This window comes from Cryptomeria japonica, chromosome 3, assembly GCF_030272615.1.
Source record: "Cryptomeria japonica chromosome 3, Sugi_1.0, whole genome shotgun sequence".
NCBI classification, from domain to species: domain Eukaryota; kingdom Viridiplantae; phylum Streptophyta; class Pinopsida; order Cupressales; family Cupressaceae; genus Cryptomeria; species Cryptomeria japonica.
The window spans coordinates 788,604,417-788,624,869 of record NC_081407.1 but is presented as its reverse complement, the minus strand read 5'-3'; the positions used below and the strand labels follow the sequence as shown (position 1 = coordinate 788,624,869).

The 20,453-nt window shown below is 35.6% G+C and overlaps 1 protein-coding gene across 1 annotated transcript in view; it reads left to right on the top strand.

Annotated features, from left to right (window-relative positions):
* LOC131069603 (protein RRP6-like 2) overlaps positions 1-13,651 on the top strand; it is an 89,916-nt gene extending 76,265 nt beyond the window's left edge. Inside the window, exons 8-12 of the mRNA XM_058005130.2 lie at positions 4,360-4,442; positions 4,554-4,599; positions 10,673-10,760; positions 10,970-11,856; positions 12,559-13,651. Coding sequence (XP_057861113.2) covers positions 4,360-4,442; positions 4,554-4,599; positions 10,673-10,760; positions 10,970-11,856; positions 12,559-13,479 — 2,025 coding nt within the window. The 3' untranslated portion in view covers positions 13,480-13,651. The remainder of the gene's footprint in view (positions 1-4,359; positions 4,443-4,553; positions 4,600-10,672; positions 10,761-10,969; positions 11,857-12,558) is intronic.
* Positions 13,652-20,453: the final 6,802 nt, after the last annotated feature.

Genomic DNA, 20,453 nt, shown 5'->3' with positions numbered 1-20,453 from the left:
AGGATAATGAAGGATGGATCAACACAAAGCTTTCTACATTGGAGCAGCTTGCTTCGCATAAAGAAGATCATCTTTGAAGATATTAGTAACGGGTGCAATCAAGTTGAAGAAACTTTCACCTCATTCATGATAAAATTGTAGAAGAAGCACTAATTTTTCTTGAGAGAAAGATAGATCCTGGAACGCACATATAGACACCAAAGAGTTGGAAGAAAGAATAAAGGTCATATTCCATAGAACAGATGGGTTGATCACGGAGAAGCAGTTAGATGACATGCATGCACTGATGGTACTAGTTAGCAAGACGAGAGATCTTGAGCCTAGATGGGATACTGCCATTGCTACAGCCTTTCAAGAAGTCATTCACCTAGAAGAACAATTGAAGAACATGCCTGCAGTTCCAACTACTGAAATTGAATGTATGACGACCAGATTCATTGAATGCACCAGAAAGGAAAAGGAAAAAGGGAACAAAATTCATTTTCTATTTGGAGGATGCCTTGTTATTTGTGCCAATTGATGTCATTTTCTCCTTGGCTGATATTTTGATGATGTTTATCTAGATAGGTTTTTGATTGTATCAAACCCTAATTAGGGTTGAGGTGGCGAAATCTTAGCCCTTGATCTTCATTCGATCTCAGCTATTCATTGTATTTGGGAGTGCTATATAAACCAAAGTTACCCCGAGTTTCCGAGACGAGGACGGCAGGAGATGGCGGGACGCATTTCCGGGATGGCGAATTTTTTTGCCAAATTTGGGGACGGCGGGGGACGGCAAAGGGGACGGCTATATAAAATATAGGAAAAATTTAAAATATATAGGAAAATTTCAAAATTCTAAATGTTCATATGAAAACATGGATAAAGCATGCATACATACATTATATTCATATGAAAACAATAAAACATGGATATAGCATGTGTATGATACTATGAAAAGTTGAAAACATTTTAGAATGTAAATTCTGAACATACAACATTGTTAATACTCAATAGACAATATGCAGTTATGCATTCATAAATCAAAATTTCAATTCATTCACATTGTCAATATGCATATCAATAGACTCGGAGGTTAAATTCTCCCTACTTCTATCAACGCAGTTTCCCCCCATAATTTTCAACGGGGGTTTGGGGGCAGCACCCCTTGCGCGCTCCTTGTCGCGATACAGGGTGGGGTCGAGGGGCAGTGCCCCGCGAGGCCAAAAAAACTTATTCTTTAATAAAAGCGTTGGGTGTTATTTTTCTATTGACTCGCCGAGTTTGGCAATTTTCTAATCTCTGTGTCAAAATGCCCAAAGGCTACACTGCTGCCATTTAGTTTCATTGTCAAAATTATGAATTAAATTAATAAATTTAAAATTTAATTAATGTTATCTTTTAATTTTTTTAATTTTTAATAACAATTTGAATTAATAAGGGGCCTCTATTAGAAAATTTAAATAAAAAATTGAAAATACAACTTTTTAAATTTTTTTAAATATTTTTTAAGGGCCTTAGAATGGGGGACGTCTGGCCATCCCCGGGACAGATTGGGGACGTCCCAGCCATCCCCAGCCGTCCCTGGGACGTGCGGACGTCCCCCAGAGCTAGGGCAGGCGTACCCTCGTTTCGGGGACGTCCCCTCAAAAAACAGGGCAATTTGGGGACGGGGGGAAACGTCCCCTGGCCGTCCCCAAGTCCTTGAAACGTCCCCGGGACGGGGACAGGGGTTTTCAGGTCGGGGACATGTCCCCGGGTAACTCTGATATAAACCCCACTCATTTCATTTATATATATTAGATGTAAGAGAGATATTAGAGAGGTAGAGAATAAGAAAGATAAGAGGACAACTTGAAGAATTGTTGCCATTTTGCTATTGGATTAATAAAAAAATTGAATTTGTGGTGTTTCTATTCAATCCTTGAAGTTCCTCACATGGTTATTCGCCTTCTCAAATCAACCTTTGAAATTAGTTTAAGTGTTTAAATTGAATGATGGTTCGTTGTGCTGATTCGTGGTGAAACTCCTAATCCATACCACCAGCAATTTGTTGATTGCAAATAAGCCTTGTGAGGTCAACTGGAATCCTTGAAAGTGCTTTAGTTCAATTGTTACCCAATCATTGATATGCATTTGATTCATGGTGTCTATGTTTGGTAATAATTTGAAAATCTTCTAATACCCTTAGAAGATCGCATTAGCCTTTGTGAAGTTGTTCTTGCATGTCTAAGCAAAGACTAATTGAGTTTTGCTAAAGTCATCCTTCATTCTTGCATTCTTAGGCATAGCTCAGTTTATCTCAACCCTCAACTTTTGCACTTTTTTTATCAACCATTAGAAATAGAAGTAGTAAATAGGAAGGAGCTTCATTTCATGTCATTTGTAAAGCATTCCCTGAAGTTAAATATTCATCCCTTAAGAAGTACGTAAGGGCCCTCGAAGTAACACTAATCACAACAGCCAACTGTGCTTATCCACACGTTGTGACCCGACATATTAAGAACCTTGGAGTTGTCTCAAGTGATCCTTATGCGAATCTTCAACATTTGAGAGACTTTTATCAATAGAGGTTAAGATACTTTTGGGTATTTTATTTTGTGTTTGCATGTGCCTAAAAAACACATCAACAAGTTCCATTTTGTAATCTGGGCCCTTGATTACAAATCAATATTGGTCGTTCATTTGTGAAAGGATCTCTATAAAGGATCTCATTTGTAAATCATTAGATAGCTATTTAGAAATAGAGAGCTCGTCCTCCTTAGAGAAAAAGTAGAGTAGGAGAAGGAGAACACATTGTTAGAAGACTTGGAGAAATAAAATTTGATTTCATTGAAGATATGGTGGATTCATGTTTGTTTCAACTTTTTCGTATCGTGTTCTTCCAATCTCTCAAATTTTTAGAAGTGCAATGATGTTAATGGGGAATGTGACAATGTTTTATGAATTTCAATGGTTCATACTTTTTGCAATGATTTCTATATGCAGTGTAAAGTTAGCTTGAACCCTTTTTTTATATGGATGCTTAACTTCTATCATGGAATGTACATTGTTTGTTATGATGGTGTTCTTTGTGATATGAAAACTCTTTGCATAATCACTGGAAGATTGCACCAGTTCTTGTGGAGTTGTTGCTGAGCATGGCAAAGCAGGACTTGGTTACTGGGAATTTGTCCATTGGAACATGATCCATTACCCTCATTGCCCCTAGGAAGAGATTAGAATTTCCTAACCTTTTCCCTTTTGTCCTTTTTTTTTTTCAGTTCCAGTTAAGTCTGTTTAAGGAAGAAGCGTCACAATCCTGCAATATCTGATGATGAAGTTCCAACCATAGCATCAAGAGAAGTGATGAACAGCGAAAGCGTAAGTCTCCCTTGGATTACCAGCACACATCATACCAAACAAGTTATATCCATCATAAGGTTGCAAGTTCGTGTAGGAACCTTGGAATCACTTTTATGAACTTTCGCAATCATAGCATAAAAGGCGATTTTGCTCAAGAGAGGATAAAGTGTCTTTGGCATTTTTATTCTGTGTTGGTGTGGTCATAAAACACCCTTAAACAGGATGATGATCTCAAATAAGCAGAAGGTGTAATATTCTCTTTCCTCAGATCTAGGGTTTCTGGTTAGTTCAATTGATTCCAATGAAAGTACAAAAGGAAACTCAAACGAATCAACTACTGTCAATAAAGTGGACCACTAGCAAATGCGCCCCCTTTTTATTATTATTGGTAAGTATGCATTATTCATAACAAGTCTGCAGATGAAAAGAATGCACAAGTGCATATGCAGATTGGAATATTTGGCCTTAGCACTTTTAGATTTTAACAAAATGAAGTCCACATACAAACTGTAACAACAACATAAGATCTGATGCAATGATCAGAAGGTCCAGATCTCACCTATTTGAGTTCCCTTAACACTAATGGTTGGTGAATTAAGCTCAGTCACGTTAAATAATCTTATGATTGTATTTATACACTGTAACGATTGCCCATTATATGTACTTTTCTATATAATCAATGCTAAGCCATGCATTCATCCTCTTGAGTTCACGAATGGTATTACCTTTTTAGCTTGTGGATAACCGTTAGTTATTGAATGTTATATTGATGTACTCCAGACCTTCAATTCAATTTGAATGTTTGGATGATATACTCTTTTAAATTTTATTCTAAATTTTTATATTTATGAGATTCCAAACTATTGAAAGATTTTGATATGCATTCAGTATATATATATATATATATATATATATTCCAATGAAGTCCTTCATATGCATTGTTATTTGTTTCTACCTATGGCAAGAAGAAAGGATTTCTGTTAGTGGAGTGATATGTAAACTAGTATCCTGATCCTTTTATTTTGATGATGGAAGGTTTATAGACGCAGTCGGGACATATGCTTACAACTGTATGAAAAAGAACTTCTGACAGAAACATCATATTTACATGTTTACGGGTAAGATTTGATTGGAATCATTTTGCTTGAAAAATATTGCTTTTTATAAGAATAGCTATTTCCTCATTTTGTTTCTGAAGATTTGGTTGTTGTGACCTGTATATGTGACAGATTACAAGAAGAAAATTTCAGTCAGGAGCAGCTTGCTGTTGTTGCAGTAAGTTTCAATATTGAAAGATCCCCAGCCGATCTATACTGATTTTTTTCTGAGTTTTGATGCTGTTGATTGAAGTTTAGAGTAGTTTGTCTGAGGTTTTATGCTTGTGTTTTGTTACCAATGCTTGCATAGGGTTTAATTGTGAATGAATGCTAGGGAAACAACACTTTGAACCATAAAATGTAGAAATATAATTGACTGGTAATTAAATTCAGAATTCTGATTTTGGAACAGCAACACAATATTTTTCAGATTTAAGAATACTAATTTACCAGGACAACAAACTGCGTACCAGGAGTCCAAAGCCTATCTTGGAGAAGGTTTTGTTGATGAATTGAAGAAGAAAACAATCTATGAGCTTCCAGATGCTGCAAGTGGCCCCAAATAGTTTTATTTGATCCTACCAAAATTACCAAAAACAAGTGGTGGAAATCTACTAACTTCCATGCCTAGCTCCCAGGTGGATTATTCAATTCTACTGTTCAAAACAATAGTCTGAAGGAGAAATTTATTCCTTTAGCCTGCAAAATCACTGAAATACTGCTGTGCAATGCTGATCACAAGATTTGCAAGAGATTCATGCCCTCAATTGGCTGGATCGATTATGTTTGGCATCCAGGAGACTACAAAGTGGTATGACTGCATTAGGAGGCTGTATGACCGACTTTGGGAATGTAATGGCTGCCTTATGGAATTCACAAACCCTTCAAATATGCAATTCAATTCTGAAATTCTCTGAAATAGTTATCTACTGTAGTACCAATAGGGATTTTGAGTGAATTCCCTCTCTCTTGTGGATTGGGGTTTCGTCCAATTCACCTACCCTTCTGGAGTTTTCGTTCCCAAGGACTCAATGGCTGCTGAAAATCAATATCAGAGCTCAATTCTCCAACCTGTGATGTAAAAATTAATTCAATGATGCCAAAATGAAACTCCACTCATTGCTTTATTGCTTCCCCAACCCTAATCGAACTTTCTAGGATTCTCATGCTTTATTTTAATGAAATTTATTAAATGAAATAATCTCCTAGCCAATTCGCCCAACTTGAGGGTCTTATTTATCCTTGACTTTGCCCACCTTTTAAAAACACTTTATGCCTATGGGTGCATGCCATGGGGTCCTTTTTAAATAATTTAATTCAACCTTGCACTTTATTTTATTAAGTCACTTTAATTAAGAGGTGGATTATTGTGCCCCGACTTAATTCTCCTAATATATATATATATACGGCCATTGTATTCTCTAGGCGTTGATAAATCTCTTAAACAACTTGTGATCTCTTCAATTGCAACACTGGACTATAAAAACAGCCATTGTTGTGTATATATTCCCTAAACATTGATATAAGCTCATAAAAAGTTAACTGCTACTCCCCAACAATCTCCTTAGTTTACATAAGGGTTGATGATGTTATTAAATCAACTTACCACTTCGCTATCAGACAAATCTAATTATAAGCTAACATATTGGGAAGGCTAAACGGGGAATATTATGTGAAATGGTTTCTGTTTGAGAGCAAACATGGCATCTGAGAAGGTTATAAAAAAATGGTATAATAATGAGTATCATACTTAATTACTATTATTCAATTTCCAGCTGCTGATGTTCCTCTTTCCCACAGCATGGAATTTCAGGCCACTGAGACTTTCTCTAAGGTTATCATATAGTCACTAATGTCTGTCAGAAGATTCAAGATCCGATCCAGAGTCTGTTACTGAACATCAGGATACTCCCTTTTAATATCAGATAGATCGTAGAAGCCATGATTGTTCCCTGATTTCTGGGATAGGAAATTTACTGCTGCTAAGCATTGCTCTAAGGTTATCATATTGAATATAGTGTCAGGCAGGAGATGAGTTTCTAAGTCGAATATTTTACTAAATTTTAGGGTGCTTGTGCAAGGTGATACAGCTTCATGGATTCCTGATCTTTGGCCACTTTTCTCTCCCTTGCATGCCTGAAAATCCAACAGTTGACATATGGAAGTTAATTTCAATTCAAGGCTTCATTGCATATGGCTCTAAACCTAGGTTGCCGGTTTGGGTTTGGGTTCGAAGAACTGGTTCGCCGGTATGGCAATATTTTGAAGTGGGGTTTGGGTTCGTTAGTGTGTGTTTGTATATATATATTTAGAATTTCACATAATATCATATAAACAACAAAAACACCATAAACTTGTAATCATAGCATCATGATCATACCATCGCAGCAATATATACTTCAAGTTCAACATCAAAATATTAAAATAATAATATCAAGTTCAAGTATCATTGTTTCAAAATTCAACTTGCAATGATTTAAACTTAGTTTAAATCATCTAATGGATTCTTCATCTTCTTCTTCTTCAATGGCATTAGTTGATTCACAAATACTGCCAAGGCCAATTGGATCAGCTGCACCAATAACATTCTTGCTGTCCAAGTCCTCCAATGCAGCAAGTACAAGCTGAGAAGTGGAAGCATCCAAGTCTGCATGCTCTGCATTCATATCCCATGCCTTTGACTCCCCTTCTTTATATTCATTATGCTTGTCTGAAAGGAGACACAAGTTGGAATGCACATATACTAAGTTCTCCGCTCTTTTTTATTACAACTTATTGTGCTTTACTGAGTGGATGAAAGAATATGTGCTCAGTTTCTTTCTAATGTTGATGAACTAGCAACCTATGAAGACAAGACAAAGTAAACAATTAAAACTAAATTATTATTAGTTATAAAATTACTAGCAACCTATGAAGACAAAGTAAATTGAAATTATAAATAAAAATTACTTGTGATATAATTTTGATTGTGAGGGGCTGCAAGAATTGGAATCGTTTGCCATGGAGGTACCATTAACTATGAGCATCCTTTTTAAATTGATGACAAAGAGTGTCAATACTTAGACATCTTGCATTCACAAACTTTATGAACTCATCTAAAATCAAATCTTGCATATCATCATCAGGAAAGAGTCTAAGGAATGCTGCCTTGTACCCATCAGACACTACTAAATCTCTATATGGGTGAAGCCTTCCTGGCATATCAAGATATTGTTTTCTATAATATTTTGGTGTCGATGCATAGGCAAGAAGATGTAGAGGAGTGGTCATCTTGTTCCATCCTTCTGCAACAATTGCAATTGTTTGAAGGAGGTCTCCTCAAGGTCTTGCTCTTTGCGATTTATGATTTTCTTCATCTTCTCAAGCATTGAGTCAATGCCATCATACACCTCTCCAATGCAAGACCTATCCATGTTAGTGTAGCGAAGCAAGCCCATAATGGGCTAGGTGAAGTGAAAGAGATACCCCATATTTTCCCACCATGAGTCATCCAATAATCTTAGCCTGATTTTTGCTGCCCTCTCAGCGCTACTTTGCTTTCATATAGACCAATTATTGCTGATCACCATATTGCAAGATGCCACTTTCACTTTCACAAGTCGTCTCAAGACAATTACAGTAGATGCAAAATATGTCTCAACAACCTGTAATATAAATTAAAGCAAAAAAATACAATTAAATAGAGACAATCATGTAAAAAGAATACACATTACACAATCAAATTATGAAAATAAGAAAATGTAAAATACTAATTTTAATTTTTTAAAATTAATTTACTTCTTCAAGTCCATTTCCTTCAATAGATCCAAATTTGAGAATAATCTGAAAATTCCTTGAGATGTGGTGGTTTGTGATGAACATTTGGATGTCCTCAGCCTCTGCATACACCTCTATGATCCACCCAATTTTATTCTCAATGTTTTGTAGCATAAAATTGTTTGAGTGGACTGCACAAGGTGTCCAAAAGATATGCTGATATCACTCTTTAACCAACAAACCAGCAGCTCTACAATTCTTTGTGTTGCCCATTATGACTTGAACAATGTTTCTAGGTCCCATTGTCTCAATGGCAGAGATGAGAATATCAGCAATAAATTGCCCATCTTTTACTTGCCCCTCACAATCCACAGATTTCAAAAACATTGCTCCTTTAGGGGACATTGCTATGACATTGATCAAGAGGCGGTTTTTTGAATCTTTCCACCCATCTGAAATAATGAATACCTTTGTCTCAATCCATGAATCCCTTATGGGCTTCAATGCATCCTCAATTCCCTTGACCTCTCTTTCCAATAAGGTGTTGCATATCTTCTCATAATCGGGGCCCTTATACCCTTTTGGAGTTTCATTGACACTTTTTAACATCTTCTTCCACTATGGGGAGTAAACAACACCGAAAGGCAACCCGTTTGCATATATGCATCTTGCAATATCTTGGTCGGCAATGTCTCAACTCTCATTTTGAAATGAAGTTTCCAGTGGTCCCTTTCTTTTGTGTGGAATGGGTGGTTGAGTTTTAGTGTTAGGCTCAGCTGCGGTAGTATAAAAGGGGTGGTCTTCTATCACAATGTTCGAAGATGGGGGCTGCATTCCCTTTGATTTTTTTTAATGGGCATATTATGTCTACGTGCTTCTCTCTTCTCTGCTTCTTCATGCTCCATGATATATATTAATATTGTGTTATTTGGTATAGGAGCATTTTTTTTATAGGGCATTTCTTGACTCCTCTTCTAAGTATTCCACACAAATGGCCCACCACCCAAAAATATGAACTATTCTTTTCTTTATCACAACCCCGACATTTCCAAAGAAATCCCCCATCTCCTGGAAGGGGTCTTATAATATCAACATACTTTGAGAAAGGAGAATCAGAATTTGGTTGTTTGTTATTGCCTATGGAGGAAGAGGTAGATGGCATTGTAGTTCCTATGGCAAGAAATTTAATACACATTCAAAATAAAAACGAGAGAATGGAAAAAAAATTAGGTATCTTTTGGACAATTATGAATTAAAGAGAAATGAATTTTTAAAAAAAACTTGAACAAAAACAAAATAAAATGGAAAAAAACTTATCTCTTCAACCCAATAGAAGTTTGCAAAGGAGTACGAATGAAGCACAAACACTTGATCAAGCTTCACAAATCAATGTTCCAACTCCCTCTTGGTCAACCAAACTTTTGCTCAACCACCTATTTGCACACCAAATGAGACATAAAACTCAATGTAAGTCATTTTAAAACCACTATTTAGGGTTGTAGATGTCAATTTTTTTATTAAATTTGCAAAAAAAATTGTGTTTGCAGACACTTTTCCGACTGGGTTTGTGTGTGGTCCATCCAGTTCAAACTGGCCACCGTGGTCACGGATCTTGTCCAGATCCACAGGTGGACCGGCCCCAGACCCGGACCCAGTTCAGACCGGACCAGTACCAGGGGCCAGAGGGCTGAACCGGACATCCTAGCTCTAAACCATTCTGGATAGTAAGTGCATGCATGCAAACAGTCCGGAAAGGCAAAGTTAAACTGCCTGGAAGTTGGAACCATATCACTATTATTATTTATCAAGCAAATTGTCAGTGAATTTAAAAAACTATAAAAGCTCAATAACAATGCAACTGTGAACCAAGAGAACATCAACAAATTAATTTTATATGAATTTCAGAGATGATGAAAATCTTACATAAGGGTGTTTTTGGTGTTTTTTGCATATATCTTCTGAGGATTTGAACCTTTTTTGTGTAACAAAAACCATCTTACTCATCAATGGGCAGTTCTGCATTTAATGATAAATTAATTTGCTTTAAAGAGTAAACGGGTGGTGTATGGTGAATTGGTTTGTTAAAGAGGAAGCAAGACATCTCAGAGGGTTCTAAACTTTTAACAAAATGGTGTAATTATGTGTATTATAATGTAGAAATTTTTCTAATGGTCATTTAAATTACTAAATGCAGCCAATGACGTCCTCACTTTATTTATAATTTGCTTGATGTTGTGGATTTCTCAAGCAACCCTTTTAACAATATTATTATATATTTTAAACACTGTTTGCATGCAATCATCTTAAGAGATTGGGAAGATGATGTTTCTAACAATGCTGTTGTTATATACAGATAACATATGCATATGGTTCTGATTGTTTTCTCTAATTTAACCATCGACTACATGAATGTTAGATTAGATTATTAGGCATACTATCTGTCCATGTTAACATTCACAAAAAGGTATAAAATGGTAGTGATTCTGCCTTTGCAGGGGCTCTATGAATGGAGGGATGGAATAGGTCGCATGGAGGATGAGAGTACTGGCTATATATTACCAAACAAAGTGCTATTGCAAATTGGTAAGACAAATGCTTGAAGTTTTTTGTAAATGTTAGTTTTCCTTGATATTTCAATTGATCGTTTACTGATTTTAGTGGATAAAATTTTGAACAGTCCAAAATGAAGATAACTTTTTGTTCTTGGAAATTTTGTTCTGACTTTATTTTGATATATTCTTTGGCCCCAATTATACTATTAAGCATTTAATTTCAATTTGCTTTTGAAACAGCTAAGAGGATGCCTACAAAATTAGATGAATTGCGGTCATTTGTCAAAGGCAGACACCCATTTGTTGAACGTAATCTTGCTGCTGTACTCGGTGTTATTAAAATGGCCAAGTTAAAAGGAACAGAGGTTATGGATATTGCATCAAAACCACCACTCCAAGCTCTTGTGGAAAAAACAGATGGAGAGACAGCACAAGTTGATAATCAGCCTTTAAGTGTATCTGCTGATACAACTGCAGAAAACATTGTGTCATATTCTCAAACCCATGATGATAATGTTTTATCGAGTGACAGGCTGGACATTGAAATTACATCTGTCTCTGAGAATTCAGGTGATATTAAAATGATAGATGACAAAAATTCCTTTTCCAAGGAAGCTAATAGAAGAGAAATTAATTATAGTGAGAAAGTAGCAAGTCATAACGAAAGAAAGTCTTCTGCTGTAGTGGGCCGTGCTTCTGCTCCATTGCTTTTTGGCAAAAAAGGGGATGTTGTGAAGGGAAGCCAGCCAATTTTTAATGATGTTAAAAGGAATCTGGATTGCCAATCTCCGTCAAAGAAATTGCTTTCCCTGCAGTCTCCAGGATGTGTTTCTCCCGAGAGATCTGAAGAACAAAACTTTGTCAACAAATTTCACAGTGTGATACAAGAAAATTTTCAGTCAATTAGACCTGTGGATTGTTCTAATTCCGGGAATTTTATCCCAAATGAGAGCAGCACATCTGTTCAGGATGGAGCTACGGTGGATAGAAACTTAATTGTGTCAGAAGCAAGGGAGCCATTGGTCCAAGCACAAAAGAGACCGGGACGGGGTTTGGCAGCTATGCTGGGATCTTCAAAGTCAAAACAGAAGAGTCAAACGATTTCTAAAATGCATGATACTGAGCAGGTATGCAGAATAGATAATTGCTTCTTTAGTGATTAAAGAAAGTTTGATGTTTAGTAAACAAGGGGCATGTTGTCCTGGGAGCAAGTTTCCCTCTACTTATGTCTTTGTTAAATTGCTCACATTAACATGAAGGTCATACCTGCTAGAAACCGTTTTTCCTTACAAGGAGCAGATTCTTCACTTGTCACTATACTGCAACCTGAGAGAGAACATAATTTTTTTGAATTGATTGTAATTTAGGCCTTTTAGTATACTTCATTGCTTTATAAATAGTAGCAGGAAACATGAGCAAATTTCATGTGTCTTATATGCCTAACTACAACAACTGGATTTCTTTTGATTTTTAATGTTTGATCACGATGTTAATTAATAATTATTCATTGGCATCATTTTGTTTTGCTTTGGACATTGCTTCAGAATAATGTGCAGGAAAACTTAGCTACTTTCCCACATTGTTGTTGATAGTTGTTTGCATCCTGGCATGACTAAAGATATGGATCATTTTGAAATCACAAAATTGTGTTGATACAATAAGCGTTGTGAGCCATTTACTTATGGAAATTGTTCACATTAGAATTGTAATCGTACCCTTTTGACTTTGCATATTCTTATGTTGAGTGTTTTTGTGCATATTCACTGTAATTGCCCTTGGTAGTGGAAAGTTCTAGGGTTTTTTTATATTGATTCTTCTTTTCCTGGCAGGATAATGTAAGAAACAAAGTGGAGCACATCAAGGCATCAATAACTCTTCCCTTCAGGCCTTTTCTCGGAACTTGTGAAATAGCTTCAATTCAACATTCACCCAAAATCAAAGAAAACTCCAGCAATCAAGATGTCACTAATCAATCTTCACAAGTTGAGGACAAGGATGGTGATGTTTTATGCACTACTACAGAAAATCCAATAGCTGAAATTGAGAATGCAGTTTCAGTACTGAAGACAGCTGGAAATGTGGACAGTGATGAAGGAAAGAAATATAGACCATCGGAGCCTATACAAGTTGAGGACAAGGCCAGTGAGGTTTTGTGCACCAAAACAAAAGATCCAAAAGCTGAAATTGAGAATGCAGTGTCAGCACTGAAGAAGTCGCCTGGAATTGTGCACGGTAAGGAAGGAAAGAAATATAGAGCATGGTGGCCTGAAGTGCAATTTGAGGGGGTTGAAAAGTTATCTGTTTCTACTACAGAAACAAATGAAAGGAAGTTACCTCTTTCATTGTCTGAATTACGCCAAAGACAGAAATATAAATATCAATCTAGTTGCCAATTACTACAGAGTGCTCGTTGTGAAGCTCGTGTAAATGTAAATGATTTCCAAAGTGGAAAAAAGAGAAAAAACCATTCCCCAGAACCTTATAATGCGAGCAAGGTTTCTTCCAAAATTCCACAAACTGAAAGCCAGTTCAAGCCTTTTGATTATGCAGCAGCTAGACGATCTATGCATTTTGAAGCAACAAATGTAAAAGGAAATACGGACAAGAAATTTTCGGGCAAAAGTGGAAAAGGGTTCATCTATGATCCTATCAGCAGTGTTGCAAGAGAATCTAGTGCAGATGATATTCAACCAGGCAAAAGGAGACAAGTCTTCCCAGCTTCGGGAAACCGTAGTGCTACTTTTAGGTAACTGGCAGATAATTGGTTGCTAACCATTCTCCAACTGTCAAGAGGAAAATGAATTATTTTTTTCATTATTTTGGTGTTTATGTGCCCCACAAAATAAATTCTATCTGAGCAATCCCACCTTGCACATGGAATCATTAAATTCATAGGCATTTTAATATTGTGTTTTCATAGAATGCTGCTTGCTGTCTGTGCTCTCCTTTTATCTTTTTTTATTTGGACAAATTCAAATGCGCTGTATGATCTTGTCATATGTACCATGTTTTACTAGGATGACCAATGTACAATAGTACAAATTTATAGTCCATATGCAACAGAGTATGTTGTACCCAATTTCCATTTACTTCAATTTATGTTTCCATACAACCATTTTCTGGTCTTAGAACTTGAAAGTGACATCTCTTGTGCTAAAGAAAGTAGTGGTAATTAGTGCATGAACTAGATACTTGTCATTTTGAGTGCTAAGGTGTATGTGTTGTCATTAATGAAAAGCTTTCAAGCGTTCTATATATTGTTGATTAAATTGCTTTCATCTTGATGAATTAAAACGGTTTATCTTGCGTGTTTCACTGGCTAAAGTAATCCCTTTTCAGGTTAGGAAATCTGTGCTACACGGTTATATTATTTTCACATACGGTTTGTAACTTGAAAAAGCAACTTTAAGTATTTATGGCAAAAACATAAAAAAGTCTATACGGCTGATGAATGTTTTCTGACCTATTAAGCTGCAATTAACAGTGCTGCATTGAGACAGAACCAGTACTGGAGGGATTTGAGTTCCAATTCAAATTAAAAACCGTTTAAAATGACACAAAAGAATGCCTATGAAACTCAGTAATTAGTCCATCGTATCAAGATACGTGCTTGATCGTTGAGCTTATCAATGTATTACATAAGTTGTGATTAAATAAGAGTTGACACTGGTCATTGCGCATGCGATCTAAAATACGTTTAGTTGGTTTACCTCCAACATCAATTGTAGACTGTTTAAGACCTTAAAATGCTCATGCTTGAAAGCAATTTCGAACCTTTATCCCCCAATTTCAACTCATTCATTTTTGACTTAATCTTAGCACGATTACCTTTGTAGTTTTACTCGCTATATAATGTTTTAGGCTCATTGCCTGAATCGCATACTAATATCCCAAGGGTTATAATGCCCATAAATCAACCATGGACAAAACTCAGAAGAGAACAATTCTATTTGAAAATGATTACGCAACACAAACACACGTTACTGTCGTTGCTATGTGCAATGTCACTTGGAATTGGCAACATTCGAAAGATCACGTTAATGAGCACAAGAAATGAGAAGTGATAAAATGAATGCAAGGAAAGAATGGGTGGTTAACATCCGATGCAGTCCACCTTATGTTGGGAAAGGTAAGCGTCATAAGGAGACGAGGGCATCAATAATCAAGATGTCAAAAAGAATAAGGGAATCTTACTCTATGATGGGTTATAAAAGTAAAAAGACATTGCCCTCAAAGAACTAAATAGAAGGAACATGGGTGTGCATGTTTAATATGCTTAATTTATACTAATCAAACATAAATATGAATAATTTGAATAAATTAACTTTTTAGTAGTGCACAAATAAGGCAGAAGTTTTAGCGTAAATGCTCTTCTATTTTCTAAGAATAAGGTCCATTCTAATTAATATTCAACATAGATTCAATAACAAGGAAAGTTTGTTTTTCTCCCTTAATTTTGACAACATCAATATAATTTCTTTCCTTCTTTAAATATACTAGCAAGGAGGAGACAATTAATAAAGTACAAGCCCAATGAATAAAGAAGGTGACAAGCTAGAGCCATGTGCAAATGATTGGAGAACAAGATCCAAAGATGAAGATGGTGTGACAACTTTGATGGGACAACCATTAAAAAGATGGATGTCTTCAATTGTGTTTGTCAAATTTGTTAGTTGGGGTTTACAAAACAAACTTGCAATAATTGTTAAGTTATCATTCTAATGTACCAAATTTGTAAAACTATGATGTATTTGTTATAAATTATCACTCAAAGCAACCAATGATGGAGATGCCATGTCAATGTATGTTATCCAATTATATCGGCCATCCCATGATGTGTCTACATGAGATGTCTAAATATAAACACCTTGAGATGAAAATGTCAATGATAGGAAGCAAAAATCCTCAACTTTTGGATTGTTTTATGTTGTATCTAATAAAATGCACAATTGAATTAATAGTAGAGATGACAATGTATACTAGATACAAAAGAGGAATAGAGATGGTCAACCAAGGATTATGGTTTGACTAAAATGTACTACCTTTCTTGACAAGACATGATCTATTTAATAGACCATTAGTTGCCAGGATAAACACAACTGTTGATGCTTATAACTGCACAAAGTTGACAAGTAATTAATACATTATTCGAAAAACCATATTATCAAAATAAAATAATAGACATTATACACTAACTAAATCATCCCCCAAAAGAAAAAAAGTGGTCTTCCACGTGACAAGTAAACATCAAGTAACATTAGATAAGACTTTTATAATCAATAATGATATCGTCAATGAACTTAGAAGTGTACTTTACAAACTTGTAGTATGAGAGTACTTGGCAAATCAAATGAGTTTGGTGGGGATTTTCAAAACCATATAAACCTCATGGTGTACATCATTTTCATGATTTTTTAGAGGCAAAAAATAATGCTGACATCGCCAAAATAATAGAGATTTTGGGATGTTTAACCAACATATGCCAATATGTGGATAATGCTTCGAACCAACCAATCAAAAGCCCCCATATGATTGCATAGTGAAAGCTAAGATTGTTGCACCCAATTGATCACTAAGCCTATATACTATTGCAACATATTTTTTTGTGGTCTACTATGCACAATATTGGAAGCATTCAAAGAAAACTATAGTTGAGAATGTCTTCTGAGAGTAGAATGTTGGTGAGAATATTGATCTATAGGATGTATAAAGTTGTATAGTAATATTATCCCATACAAATGAAAATTTGTTAAGTCGTGCAATATTATGCAATAAAATGCAAGGATTGGTAGGTAATACACTTACAAAATTCACTTGTCATACAAATGAAATTTCCTAGGTAATTGGAACATGTCGTACAATACTATATCTTACAATGCAAATATAGTTAGATTGTTGGCCTATAAAGTGGAAATTTTGACACTGTTCACCAAAAAACCCATCATTGTACAATATGAATGGGTAAGTTATAGTAGAAGATTGTATTTTTGTCATACAATTGCAAAGTCACATGTAATTTAGCAAGTTATATAAGGGGCACATCTCCCGATGCACCCTTTTTCCCTTATATAACTTGCTAATTATATGGTTGGATAGCCGCTTCCATCACACACTACTCTTGACTGTACAATATTGACAGATAGGTGATAAGGTTGTACAATACTAATATAAATGTGATAAGGGTATACAATACAAATAGGTTAATAAGGTCTTATAACAAAGAACTTTCTTGTTGTACAACAAACAAATTTGTTGGTTGTACAATATGCTTTATGGTATGTACAAATAAAGGACCTTTTCCTTTTTCTTTCATTTTCTTTTTCTTCATCAATTATCCTTTTTTTATAATTCAATTTTTTAAATTAATATCTTTTCTTATTGTTTATTTATTTTATTTGTATTTTTTTGTGAGTTTGATTTAACTTGACAAGTATATGCACACTCCAAATTAAATACTTTACTCTTAGTACTTTGGAACATATCATTAGTAATTTTGCGTTCTTCATTAAAGTGAGATAGCTCTACTAGAATTGTCATCTTTTGCAAACTGCAGAATGTTTCTCCACACACAAACTATCCTTTTTTCAAGTCATTCTTCCTTGGCTACTTATCATCACACAATAATGGTTCATCTTCATCAATCTCTATAGCTTCAATAAAATTAGAGTTTGATAGAAACACTTCATAATCGTTCATTTGCTAATAAAATCCATTAGATATTTCAGACCCTTGGTCTCAATGGAGATCATATTTTTTTTTTTCCAATTTTGGTCATCTTTGGCTGCCCAATCAATCTTGATCCCACAATGTGTTGTACACATTTTTCCTCAATGAAATTAGCATGAAGTTCAACAAAAATTCTTGAGTTTTGATAATTACCTTTATTATTAAAAATCCATGTACCTTAATACCTTGTTTATCTACATCCACCAATTGAAAAGTTGGGGAACATGACATTCTCCACTTCGACCTTTGCTTCACAAAGCCTTTACTTTTTGTACGTGAGTTTGGGTATATAGCCTTCTTTGTTTGGATACAAGTATTGGCCAACACTTCATTTTTCATGTCAACATCAATTAGACTGATATTGGCCTTTTTCTTTGGACATCTAGTGCCTTCATGGTCTCCAAGTCTACACCATGTACATTATAATTGTATTGTCGTACTTGTAGCAGTTTCTCACAAAGTGTCCCCTTTCATTGCAGTTTTGTATGATCAAACATCCTTTGTGGTAGTACCATATTTGATTTCATTGTCCTCTTTGATTTTGATAACCACTTAGAGATGCATTTTGTGGCTTTGATGGAGTGGAATACTCTCCTTATGTAAAGAAATTGTGTATTCCTAGTCTTCAAATTATTTGGGCACTCATTTATTTAATGACCCATAACTTGGAAAATCTCACAACATTTTCTGACTGTTACCTTTGGTGTGACATTCACTTTCACACTTAGTCCACCATAGTTCATTAGTTTCTTTGCTTGTTTCTTTCACCACCTTCCATTCTTTCATTATTTGAAGCATGCCCCTTTGGAGCACTTGTACCATTTCCGATTCACTTTCACAATTGCCATTTGAACTTCCATCTTTTATTTTTTAAAGTACAATAAACATTTTTTCTTTACTTATTATGTCCATTCCAATTGTATGCTTTTGAAGAGGACGATACTACATCTTTTTTATTAATGATGAAAGTAGACCTTTGATGAACCAACTTTTTTTGAGACTATTGATCATTTCTTTCTGATTTTATAAACAATGTTTTCTATGATTATAAGCTCATACATTTTCATTATTACATTGTTTTATATTGTAAACTATTTTTACTATTTCATTATCATTACACAAAAATTTAAATTCTTATTTAAAGGCTTTCTTTAATCTACCCCATGTAGTTTGAGAGGCTTGGTTGATTTTTTTATACTAATCAATCATTACACCTTGAAAGATCATAGCCGAATTTCTTTGTCATCTTTCTCATTTGTCATTTAGATTGCTTCACAATTCCCACATGCCATACAAGATACTCCAATGTTACTTGTGAATTTTGAGAGTTTTTACCTCCACATTTGGACTTGCCATGGAAGTTAGCAACTTTGTCCTTTATTACAACCCTTGTGACTAGAACTTGGCTAGGGAATTTTGACTCATACATTTCAATGCTTCTCTTGCACTGTTTTGCCACATAAGAATCCGCTACTCATCCTATCTCAACGTTCCCCATGTTCGCGTTGCCCTCAAAATCTTTCATGTGATCCCTTTATCTTGACGTTTGATGCTCATATCCCAAGATTATCAACTCTTCTATGCATAGTAATTCTCTAATGCAAAAAAATGTTATTTTCATATGCTTCTGATAGTGAATTTGTTAGTCCCAACCGGTGCTGAGAGGGGAGGGGTGACTCAACACTTGATCAAAGTTACACAATTAAACTTTTAACTTAAATTTGCATCCATCTAATATCCAACAATATATTTAATCACTGAAGTGAAATATGCAAGCATGAAAAGTTGACAGTGACACCAAGAAGCTATCTCGTGGAAACCCAAATGGGAGAAAACCATGGTGTGAGTAAGAACTCACAAAATTTGTACTCTTCTGAAGTATGCCCGGCGAGGAGCCATCCTTGTTAGGAGATTACAAAGACACACTGTTAGGTGACACTCGGTTAAGGGATTTTGATTAAGGCCGGTTAGTGCCTTTACCCTGTTAAAGGTAGCCTGGTTAAAGGACTTAAGAACATCAATCAAGATGTCACCTGGTTAAGGGATTTTACAGAAGGGACCTATTAAAGTCCACCCGGTTAAGGGATTTATGTTGCAGTGGTTAGAAAGCAACATAAGGATGATTTGTTGAATTAGCTACTGATAGCTTGATCAGATCTCAATATGCATCACACTCAATCCACACCGGTTGTGTCTTCTCTGCACAACACCAGTTTTCTTCTTACACCTTCAACTCTTCACTCAACCGGTCGCCTGGCAATCGATACTGCAATCTGCCGATCCTCTGACCTTCGGCTATGCACTCTGTCGGTTCTCTGTCTCTCGACTCTGCACTTAGTCAATCTACCTCAAACACACTTTACTATGCTAAAACCTCTTAGCACTTCCTCTCTCTCTTCTCTTCACTTTGGATCGCCTTCAACAAGTTCTTCTTGTTGCAAATTTCACGATCAAAAAATTTCTCAATGAACTCAAGAACACACTATACATTTTTTGCCGACACTTTTAGGCGTTCCTTCAATCAAAGCAATCATGGATTTAGGAAGATTTAAAATTCAAAATCTCCCACACTTTCTCTGCGCGCCTTACACCAATTCCACCAAGTGTTCAACAAATTTTGTCACCGCATCTCCCAAAGATAGTAACTTCTGGGTCGTGTTCAATCAATTAAGTGCGAAGAAGAAAATCCATAGGTAATCATGCTTGACTGCATGATAACTGAAGTTGATCTTACCAATAAGTGATTTGGCCTAGACACAAGCTCACCAACTCATCTTTCGCCACCCCAACTGAATAACCGATCACTGCTCCAAAATTTATGGTGATCACCTGTCTCCCTTCTGTCATACCGGTGTACTGGTATACCACTGCACTTCTATATTACCTGTTCATTCTTTGATTGCCGATTTGTTGTGCTAGCATCAAGTCTCTTCTCCTGTTTGCTAATGAGATTTCGGTTTGCATACAACTTCAAGTTTTGTTGCCCGAGTCACCTTTT